This window comes from Gorilla gorilla, chromosome 10, assembly GCF_029281585.2.
Source record: "Gorilla gorilla gorilla isolate KB3781 chromosome 10, NHGRI_mGorGor1-v2.1_pri, whole genome shotgun sequence".
NCBI classification, from domain to species: domain Eukaryota; kingdom Metazoa; phylum Chordata; class Mammalia; order Primates; family Hominidae; genus Gorilla; species Gorilla gorilla.
Genome location: NC_073234.2, coordinates 93,461,574 through 93,473,717, shown reverse-complemented (window position 1 = coordinate 93,473,717; position 12,144 = coordinate 93,461,574). Strand labels below are relative to the sequence as shown.

The 12,144-nt window shown below is 33.3% G+C and overlaps 1 protein-coding gene across 6 annotated transcripts in view; it reads right to left on the bottom strand.

Moving 5' to 3' along the window:
* NAV3 (neuron navigator 3) overlaps positions 1-12,144 on the bottom strand; it is an 890,287-nt gene that overhangs the window by 62,395 nt on the left and 815,748 nt on the right. For all 6 annotated transcript variants that reach the window (XM_055359213.2, XM_063694177.1, XM_063694178.1 and 3 more), the window contains 3 exons: positions 10,877-10,929; positions 4,906-4,929; positions 2,378-2,455 (listed from right to left, as the gene is read on the bottom strand). In XM_055359213.2, the coding sequence (XP_055215188.1) occupies positions 2,378-2,455; positions 4,906-4,929; positions 10,877-10,929 (155 nt within the window). The remainder of the gene's footprint in view (positions 1-2,377; positions 2,456-4,905; positions 4,930-10,876; positions 10,930-12,144) is intronic.

Sequence of the window (12,144 nt, the reverse complement as noted above, 5' to 3'; positions counted from 1 at the left end):
AACTGTTTAAAGGAACATAAAATAGGATATATATCAGTCTCCCATCAGCGTGCAAAAGTTAATACTAATGATAACACATACAGCTGAGTGGAACCTAGAGCAATTTGGGCGTTTGTCTCCAAGACTAGCACTTTTTAAATTAACACAAAGATTAGCATGAATTATCTATTTGGCACTGCTGCTTCTAGTCTGTGTTCCTTATTTTTATTTTTTTTTAAATGATTGTTCCCCTAGGGAAACACTATAGATGTTTTTTTTTCCCTAATTGTGCTCTTCTTCATGATATTTTAAAGCCACAGATATGCTGGATGTTCAATTATGTATTATCTGCATATCTGTGCTTTTCACATAAAAAGAGTACTTAAAAAAATGCAAGAACTTGTTTTCACCCTTTGTTGGTCATATTAACACCCAGCTGAGAATTCATGCCCTAAAGTCATGAAAACACATCGGTGAAAATAGTGTGACAAGCATAATTAGAGCAGACGAGGTGGGTAGCCAACTGCTGGAACCTTTCTAAAATTATATCTCCATTTTCAAATAGCAGCACAGAGTTCACTCTGAAGATTATTCCCCTATGTTAGAATTTGGTTCTGTATGTGTGTGTATGTGTGTGTGTGTGTGTGTGTGTGTGTGTGTGTGTGTGTGTGTATGTGTGAGGAAGCTTTTGCACGTGTGTATTAAGTATATATACACATTAGCATATAATAGAAAAATGTTGAAATGGTACACAAGAAACCAATAATCATGAGTAAGAATGAGATTCTCAGAGCAAAAAAAAAAAAAAAAAAACAAAAAAGCAAAAAAATGTGAAATACCATTTTAGTTTTTTCTTTTGAAGACAATAAGCATCATTACATTTCAAATGGAAAGTATCAGCCCATCTTCCACTATGTCTAGCAGCCATTTATTATTCCAATATCTGAATTATATGATGAGATCAACCAAGGGACATTAAAAATAAAATGAAACCCTGAGTAATCATTCAAGACATCTGCAAGTATCCTGACAATCTAATAAATAAGGTCTGCCATTGAGCCTTTCTTATTGCAGATAAACACAACCCAGGAGGTTCTGACATTTACATTATTCTACTTTCTCTGGGTACAAATTCAGGAACCTAGAAAACAATATTTCATACTTCTATACATGTAGCCTATATTATAAAATTTACAGTTGCCTCTGGACTATCTCTTTAAAAACACAACAAGGTTAAATAATACTCTTATTTTCTCATATTGCTTAAACAATTATCTAAAACCTGCTATTATTTTCAGGAATCTCCTAACACCATCTATGAAAAATAAATAGAATAAATCCAAAATTAATTCTCCCAAATTTCAGAAAATAAAATCAATTCAAATACAGTGCTAAAATGAATACATTGTGAATGAAATGATACACATACTTAGAATTTATATTGCACAATGATCACTTTAAAAACATTTTAAAATGGCTCTTATTCAAGTCTTACACTGTGGGTCTGCACCTGCTCACTCTTGACATATCATGCTTTGTTCAGGAGATAGAAAAACTCAGTAGAGGAGCAGCGGGAGGGGTGGGGAGGCACAGAGCAGGCCCAAAGCTATGCAGCAGAACTCAGCAAAGGACTGTTGAGTGAGAGAGGTAAGACATATGGCAAAATAGCAGGCATTTCCTTACCCCTCACTGCTGTTCCTAACACCATTGCTCCTCAGGACTGGGAACAGTGCCACATTTCTCCTTTATCATTCTGCATCTACTCTGAGTGCTCCCTGACACAGTGGAAGATATTCAGTAAATGTTAATTTAATTGACGGTCTTCATTGTCATCATTTCTGCCATCCTGGGCTGCTCTGGTGCCAGTAAAAGTGTACCCTTTTAAATTGCTATGAGAAGGCTGCCAAGGTTTTTTGAGCAAACCATATCTCATCCACAGTGTAGCTAAGCTATCCCTATTTAGACCTAATTTCGTATTTTAGAATTAACTGGATACTTAACTAATTGTTCAATACATTGAGATGAAGGAGGCTGGGCACATGAATATTTTATCTTCCAAAGTCAAACACTAACAACCCCTCTTACATTGTCAGAGAATCTTATGCAAGAGGAGTAATCAGAATAGCAAACAAGAAAAGAAGTAACCCATATGGCTGTTACTATTGTTTCCAAACTTATTAGAAACAACAAGCCATTTTAACCATATTGCTGCCTCTCATCAGTTTGGATTTACATTTTATTACTAAGTAGGCAAAAAATGTTAACTTTTTATGAGTCCTGCTAGTTGGTAATCTAAGTCTGTATCAGGCACTGAAAATTTGTAAGTTTGTTACTAAAATGATTTCATTTTCCTCTATAAAAATTTGTTGTAATATATTTTAAAAATGAAGTGACTTACATTTGCTGAAAGCTGAGATGTGAGGGTAGCAACTTTTTCTTGTGATGCAACCAGCTCTCTCCGCAGTTTATGGATTTGCTGAATACAATTAAAAAAAATCAATGGAATAGGCAAGTAGATTTTTACTTAAAACCAAGAATTCAAACCAAGAAAGCAAATACTGTATTTAGCTCATTCTAACCCCATTGTATCAGCAGCAACTCCTGAAAATAAAGGATATGAACACTGACTCCACAGTAACAAGCAAATGTCATTCAAAAGCAAAGTGTTATGTGTCAAACTCAAATCTACAAATCAAAGTACGCTCACTTGCTCCATTTGCCATCCCTCAAATGGCAAATGACTCAAGAGCAGTTTACCCTCTGTATTGATTCTTCTCCTTCTAGAAAAACTGTGGTAATAAAACTGTAGAAAAATATTTTCTTTATAAAAACTGTATACACACACATATTTTTCTTGTTCTTTTTTAGTAAAAGATACTCCATGTTCTTTTTCAGAAAATCTTAGGTTTTTTTTTCCTCTGTACATTTTAATTTCTCATAGTTTGAAAACTTCTCAAACGCTACGGAATATCCTGCAATCACTAAAACTTGGGCTTAATTCAACATTTAATCAGTTCACATTTGAAATGTTATTGGCTGGAGTTTTAATGACTGCAGAGAAGCCTTCCCAAATCTGTATTATCGTGACCTTTATTTAGTGAGTTATTATTAGCTCAGAGATGCTTTATAGCTTATCCACATCTTAAAAATCAGGGGAAAAAAGCAATGATAGGTGCAACTAATTAGATAAACCAATATAATGTATATTCTAAGGTATCTTTCTTTTTAGTTAAGTTCACACTCCAATAAAACTGAAACAGAAAAGGGTAAGGATATATTATATCATGTTTAAAGTTTTAATTCAAGCACTTTCTGCAGTTTGTTCTGCATGTCTCATGTTGTGACTAATAAGGATAGAACATTTATAACAATCTGACACTAGGTTCTATAAGTATCTATCTAGTCTCAAGGGATTTCAGTTACTTGGATGTTAAACATTCTACTTTTGATGCTTCTCATTTCTTCAAAAACAAATCTTATCTATAGTTGTAGTTGAACTTTTGGAGTGCTGTCTCAGTTTGAAAGAGAATTCTTGACATAGTTTATTAACTGTCTAGTTTTTGCCCCTCGGCATTAGATTTTGTTGAAAATAAATGGTGGTCAACTCAAACACTCTAACAAAGTAGAGAACTCTAAGCTGGAAACGGTAGACACTTATATAATTTCACCAAATGTGATTCTACTTCGTTCCAGTTTTTTTTTTTTCCGGAACAGATACACCCCAGTCTAAAATAACATTTGCTTTACATTTATAAGATAATAACTATGGATGATTTCAGAAAATACAGCGTCTATTTTATTCATAAATGAATCCAAACTCAAAGAGCATTTCTCAAATTAAATAGTCTCTATTACATGATTCCAGTATCTTTAAAATATAATCCAGGAAACTGTAAAATGATTGAAATTGTTTTTTTAAACCATAACTCATGATACAGCATCAATGATAAAAGGGGAGTTGAATAACTACTACTAAGGCAAATAGATGTAGCATTTTGATGCTTCAGTAGCTATACTATGATCAGTGTTAGAAGCTTTGTCATGTCCATGTGATGTAAATAAAACCACTTTGATTTTTAAAAATCATATCCACTCTGTGGTTCAGAGATTAGAAAGACATATTGGTTTAATCAATACTTTTCAAATATTTTTAAACATACCACAAATTTTATTTTTAAAGGCTAATAAAATAAGACTTCAAAGGAAAGGAATACTTTTGCAAAAGCTATTGTTAAGGCATTTTTTTTTCTCTGTTGTCTGATTGCCTCAGTGTAAACCAATCAAACAGTCATTACCTCACTTTGAATAAAGTTATAATTAAAGTCCTCCTGCTCTCTTTGACCAGGACAAATGTTTTACCAAGGGAAATTAAAATAGTATTCTCTCCTGAATGCAGTTTGATTTGCCCATGAGTGCAACCAAATATGTATTTGTGAAATATGTGATTAGAACAATAGGTGACACACCACACATAAAATGGCAATTAGAGGCAACAAGATAATGACACAAAACAGATAGTCTGAGATGCTGGTATCCTGTGTTGTGGAGGCTTGGTGCCCAAGTTTCAACCATTATCCTGTGCAGACGTTCTTACAGGGAATGGGAAAAAGACTGTAATAAAATAGGAAGACCATAGACCTTCATTTATCAATGACTTAATGAGTGCTTACTATTATAGACAACTTATTAGGTGTTGAGCTAAGACTCAACCTAGAATGTGAGAGGACAGCTTGCTATACAAACTTCCTTTCATTTTATTTTTAAGAGGCAATATCAAAGACCATTTATCAACTAGCTGCCTTACTTCAGCAGTCCTGTGGAATTCTGCTATTGTATCACAGAGCCCTCTAGTGGTCACAAGACTAATTTCATCATGAATGCAAACTAAAATAGAAAATATTAAAATATTGCATGTTTTTTTTTTACCTCTGAATGAGCCTTTTCTTCAGCCTGTAAAACAATAAAAAGAAAGACTTTAACTATAAAAACTATTTTCAATTAATTCCACAAGTATAAATGAATACAATAATCATGATGTACTTTTTATTATCTACTATGAGAAGAATGGAATGAAATACATGAAGTTATTCAATTGAAATAGTACAAGCAAGTTACTTTAGAATTTTATATAAATGTTTCTTAATATATAAACCATAAGGTATTCTTAAAATATAGGTCATTTGATCCATAATATTCCTTTAAGCAAAAGACAGAATTAAAAGACTCTAAGATGTAAATCATAAGCAACATAAACCAAATAGTTATAAAATTATACTCTAAAAAAGATGGGTGCATGTAAACTTAAAATATTGAAGTATCTTTCATATAGATTGTAGGAAACAGACTCCATAAAATTATAGAGACCTCTAGCCAAGGTTTAGATGTCAGAATTTTATTCTGTGATTTACCGATCACAAACAATGTCAAATAAAGCTGGGGTAACATACAGACCTCTACTGATAACCACAGATAATTAACATTATTTACTTCTACTTTTTCTTTCTTTAATGATTATTAATAATTTTAATTATCACAAGTCAGCAAAACGCTTAAACAATGAAAACACTGAAACACCCAGTGATAAAAGTGTCTGGCAAACATTTTTGGCTATGCAGCTTATGGAAAGGAGGACTGCCATAGGAATTTGCAGGGTGTTTTTGACTTGACTTCCAGAAAACTCCTAGCTCTGTTTTTCTTCTTCATGCTGGGCTGCAAAATGCCAGAAAATGAGTTATGTGCACCATTGCATTTGGGAAGCTCCCTTATTCTGGGAAAAGCTGAAGAATGCATAATCTTGTTGAAGAGTACAAGTCTGCTTATTGCCATAAGCCGATCCAAAGCTGAAAAACAATCTCTCATTTTCTATGTCTATTTTGGGATAGTTCTAGATTAACTGATACAAAACTACCTGAACTGTTTTTTACTGCTTTTCTTTCAGAAAACATAAAGCAAAGTAGTCTAACCATCAGGATATATTTTATTTGCCAGAAACTCTTTTAACCTGAGCTTTGTCTTCCCTATATTTTCTCTACCTTTAAAAATATGTAAACTTAGTAATATAGTGGCTAAATAATAAAGTGGCTAAGTGGTAGAATTCTAATAACCTTTATAAGAAAACTGTTTTAAAAAGCACTCTTGAATAATTTACATCTCAATTTTAGATTTTTAAGGAAAGATTTTATTTTTTAGATCCTAATAATTTTAAGGTTTTATACACAGTTTGGTTTTTGAATAAAAAGTAAGCAAGGAATATTAAGATAAAAGTTTCATTGCCTTAAAACATATGGCACAATTAACTATGTAACTATGTCTATTAGTTTTCCCTAGTACTTTGCTTTTGTTTTTGTTGTTGTTTTTCTTTCTTTCTTTCTTTCTTTTTTTTTTTGAGACAGGATCTTGATCTATCACTCAGGTGCACTGCGCATTCACGACTCATTGTAGCCCACCGTGCCTGGCCTACTTTTTACATTTTTTGCCAGTTTATCCTGCCCAATCCTGCTTCTAGGCTTCCTAGAATTATAGAAAGCTGGTAAAGATTCAAGAATCAATAAATAATTCATGCATTTTTAAATAATAATTTATTCTTTTAAAAAATAATCAAGAAATATACTCACCACATTTTTGTTAATCTATAATAGTCCTGTTACATATACTAGTAGCAAGCATAATCATTAAATATCCATTATATACATACCATATAGCATGACTTTTTTCACTACCAATTTTTCAAAACTATTATTTGCTTTAACCTTTGCCTTCTTTCATACTCTGTGGTTATTAATACCAGGTGGGTGTTACCATAAAAATAAAGCAATGAGCCAGAATATTAATATATTTTTTTCAGTAGCTTAGGTGTGGGATTAATGATATCATGATGGAATTGGATTATTTGCCATTTTTTTTTACTATGGTTTTGAGCAAGCCCAATGTCCTGGAGATGATAAAAAAAAATGAAACAATTGACTGAATAAAAATGTTTTTATTTATTCTGTAAGCCAACAAATGGCCATTTATCCATTCAAATTTATTAATTAAAAAGTTATGACGTTAGTATTAGCTATTTGTTAGGCAACATGTTAAACAATCCACAGTGAATCAAAAATGACACTTGCTCTCATGAAAAAATACAATTTAGAATTCAAATTCAAAACAGGTTAAATACAGTTTTTAATATACAGTTAATCAAAAAACATCTATTGCAGGGATCAAAAATTTAAATGCCTAACAGGACAAGGCTAATAAAGAATAAATGGACTTGAAGTATTTAAATAGTCACATGATCTTCCTTGGCTGTCTTTCATTTTCCCATTTGACAGCAATATAAATAGCAAAGGGTATTTCTTTCCCATGAGGAAAGCAACAGCACAATGAAAACTAGCCACCCAAATTTAGCTTCAGTGTCAGGAAGAAAAGCATTGGTGGAGGCTGTGGCTTCCTGAGAGCCCACGCCAACATCTAAAGGTGTCAATTACAGGTGACTGAAAACCCAGAGGAATTTCATCTTACTATTGCTGGATATTCCATAGATATTCCAATTATTTTTAAAAGGAATTTAAAATTTTGAATTTTTAGGTAGAAGCTCCATATTTCACAATATTTCATAGTGTTGGCTTAGATTCCCTCTCCCTCTCCCTCCCCTCTCCCTCTTTTCCTTTTTTTTTTTTTTTTTTGAGACAGCGTTTGGCTCTGTCGCCCAGGCTGGAGTGCAGTGGCGCTCACTGCAGCAGCCTCAGCCTCCCAGGTTCAGGCGATTCTCCTGCCTCAGCCTCCCAAATAGCTGGGATTACAGACGTATGCCACTACACCGGGCTAATTTCTGTATTTTTAGTAGAGACGGGGTTTTGCCATTATGGCCAGGCTGGTCTCGAACTGCTGACCTCAAGTGATCCACCCGCCTCAGCCTCCCAAAGTGTTGAGATTACCAGCATGAGCCACCGCGCTTGGCCTTAGATTTCAAAACAAACACAAAAACCGTAAGTTTGCCAAAGCTAACACTTCTGCAGATCAGGTTAGGCTTGTGATTTCCAACCAGTTTGCAGACATCCGGAGACAAATGGGATAGATCTAGCTAATATTTTCAAATTTTATTTTATAGGTATAGTCCAAAGAAATTTGGCAACTTGCCTGATGTCACGCAATAATTTCTTGATTGAACCAGGCAAAAATGCAAATCAACTAAATCTCTATTGAGAGTTATTAAGAAGGCATGAAAAATAATAAGTTGCTTTTTCATGTGATAGTTTAAAAAGCATTTTCATAGGTATTTTCTCATTGCCAATTAAATCCTAAGGCCTGATCATGGCGGACTGGGGAAAGAATGACTCCTCATGTTTTATGATTTTTCTCTTTAGTAGTTCCCCAAATATTCATTTATTTGAATTATTTTACTACAGTTTACTTGTCAATTCAAATATATCATTTTGATCATCTCAAATACAACTTTCAATTTTCTAATAATATCACCTTCTCATGTGGCTCGATCACCTAATCCATTCTTTACTCACTTAACACTAGGATCTACCCTACCTCCATATATTGGCCTATAAATATATATACACACATATATATGTATATATATATACATATTCTATTTTAATCTGTGTTCCCATTTCATATTCTACTCTTAAAACAATATTTCTCATGTATGCTTTCTAATCTCATCATTTTGACATCCCACTCCTATCTGCAAATGTACCCCTTGGGTTCTCTATAAACTTGCACTATCCATTCTAGTAGCTGCTAGGCACATGTGGCTATTTCAACGTAAATTAATTAAAATAAAAAAGTCAATTCATTTCTTTGCCAGATATACTTCAAATAATCAATAGCAACATATGGTTCATAGTTACTATATTAGATAGTGTAGATACAGAACACTTTTATTAACACAGAAAGGTCTACTGGACACTGGTAGACTAGTAATCTGTTTTTTCTTAAACTCATGATCCTTTTCTTGAGGAATAAATTTTTCAAAAACATCTTTAATATTGGGATACACAATAGTTGTATATATTTATGGGGTGCATGTGGTATTATACAAACATATGCTGTGTAATGATCAAATCTGGGAAAGTGGAATATCCCATTCTTCATTTAGGAAGAATATCATTTCTTCCTGTTAGGAACATTCCAAATCTTCTTTTCTAGCTATTTTGAAATGTACAATAAATTATTGTTAACTATAGTCACTCTATTGTGCTACCAATCACTAGACCTTATTTCTTCTATCTAAGTGTATTTTTCTTTCTTTCTTGTTGTTTTTTAATTTAGTTTTTCTTAGGTTTCATGAAGGTAGCTTTATCCAAATATTAATTATTATATGTATTTAGAATAATAATGATGCTACATCTTTTGATGTTACACATAGATGTAAATGGCAATGGTTTAAATCAGAATACAATTCCCCAACAAATGGCAGTGCTGTCCCAACAGGAGGAACTCTAAGTCTTAATATATTTCTTTTATGTGTTTTTTTCATGTGTGTTTACACATTCCTCACTTTATCCATTTGCACAAAAAGTACATTTACCTAAAAACTAATAGTGATTTCTTAATTTCTAGAAGCTATGGGTAATTTTAATCATTGAAAGGAGAGATTAGAAAAATATTACCTCTGCCAATAACAGTCTGATTTTGAATGACTATGTAAGGCAGTAAATATATGAGATTAATCTATAAAGAGAAGGTTCAAACAAACATTTGAACCTAATGATAATGAGTGAAAAAAATACTGCCCATGATGCTCAGTTGATCAGTGACAGCAGAGGCTATGAACTTTTCATGAACCTTACAGTACAGGATTAAGGCTTATTCATAGTACTCAAGTCCCATTGAGATTCAGTAGGCTGCTTTTACATACACCTCACTGTTAACCTAGCTCTAAAAAGACTCACTCATAAAATATAATTTCCAGTAGGCTACTTTTTTTAAAAAAGATACAATTGTATTTACCAAACAGAAAAATTCTCCTTGTCAAAAATGAATTATAATTTCACACGTTTGCAAAAGAACTTGAAACACTGGTATTTTTCTCTTAATAAATAAAGTTTCTATCTAAGTGTGCTGGATTACACCTGTAATCCCAGCACTTGGGGAGGCTAAAGCAGGAGGAATTGCTTGAGGCCATGGGTATTGATCAGTCTGGTCAATATAGCAATGACCTTGTCTCTAAAACAATTTAAAAATTAGCTGGGCATGGTGATGCGTGCCTGTAGTCCTAGCTGCTTGACAGGCTGAGGCAGAAGGATAACTTGAGCCCAGGAGTTCAAGGTTGCAGTGAGCTATGATTGTGTCATTGTACTCCAGTCTGAGTGACAAAGCAAGACCTTGACTCAAAAATAAATAAATAAACAAATAAAATAAAAATAAAAGTTAAAAGAATCACACTCTTTCAAAAGGTATATTTAAAAAAACATCTCTGGTTCTTTTATGCTTTTACCCTTTACCCTTACTGCTTTTACCCTTCAATAATCCTCTCAACAATAAACTTAAAAATAAAAAATGAGGAGAAAATACTATAGAACAATTAACAGTCATGGCTCAAAGAACAAAACATGGGCAACTCGTCATTACTAAAATGATAGTATAGCAGACTACATGGTTTCAGAGACTCCAAGTCATACCTCAGTAGGTTTTATGAAATCGAATTCTACATCCACTCATTGATTATGATGAGTGCACAAAAGCCAAGTGAAAGCACATGTAAGTGACCAAAGAATGGCAGGTGGAGCACCTGGCACTTTATTGGGTATTGGGCAGCTTAGAGTATGCCGTTATTTCGCTACACAACTCCTGTGCAAGTCATAGATGAATGTGATCTGTTCACAGTAAAATGATCTATTTCATCATCTGTGTGCATGGCAAAATCACAAGCTTTTTCTTAACAGCCATTACTTACTGTAGAGTAAAGAGAAGAAGTGCTGGACACCAGTGATAATGAAGAGCCATGAACTGGAGAAAACAAACAGAACAATAGAGTTAAAATAATAAGGTCTACTCAAAAATTCCAGCCTTTACAGAAAAAGTAAAGAACGGGTGGTTAGGGAAATTAAGTAATAACAACTAACCATAAGATTCTGAGAACCACCCTGCTATAATTTTTTGGAATCAGGACGTTGAGACATGGAAGAGCCCCACCCATACTCCCTAAAGTACCTCAGTTGCCAAGTTATTAGACAGAAGCCTACAAGCATGAGCCCTACCAGCCTGTTTCGTACATGTTGAAAGCTACAGTAAATTCCCATATAATAAATAGAATAGCATGGAAACCCAAACTAAAGTTGCCATAAACTTTTGAACCTTAAAAAATGTATGTACCTTATGTATTTCATTTGTATCCAACAAAGGTCCACTTTCAGATTTTTTTCTCCATATAATTTCAGGAAAATAAGCACTTTTATCTAATGTGTTATTACAACATTATCTGTGATGCATTGATCATACTCTTATAAATGTGGAATTACTCTTCCTTTACTAATTTTAGTAAGAGAAAAATACTTTTTTTTTTCAAGATGGTGTCTCAGAGAAATTGAGAATGGAAATGTCGCACTGGCTTTTATCTATTTCAAAATACCACTGTAAACATTGGAAATTCTGCTTTATACTCCTATACTTCCAATGTACTAAACCCAAAAGGTGGATAAAATGGTGCTGATTAATATTTGCAGAAAAGTTCATCCTCTTTTTACTATGGAGTAGTATGTTTATTTCTGCTCATTGTGCATTAAACAAACATTAGTTAAGCATGAATGATGTGACAAGCTGTTGCTAGGTCCTGGAACTACAAAAATAAATAAGATAAAATCCCAAAAGCTCAAAAAGAAGATAATAATTTAAAAGATATTTACAATAGAGTACTATGATTGCTACTGAGATCAATATAGTGGGTACTACAAGGACATATGGGAGGTGCTTAAGACCTGATCAGGAGACGGCTGGAATAGCTGCACTAGGCTTGTAGATGAAAACATGGGGATGGAATTGAAGGATACCAGGAAGAACCTTTTTAAAACTGAGTATATAGATGTGGTCAAAAGAGGAATAAAGAACAATCCCCAGTTTTCTAACTTGGGCAAAGCTATTACTCTATGTAATGTGCAAAATGTTGGTATCTGAGTCAATTATTTAAAAAAAATTCTTTCTATCTCTAATAATACCCTCGTAAAC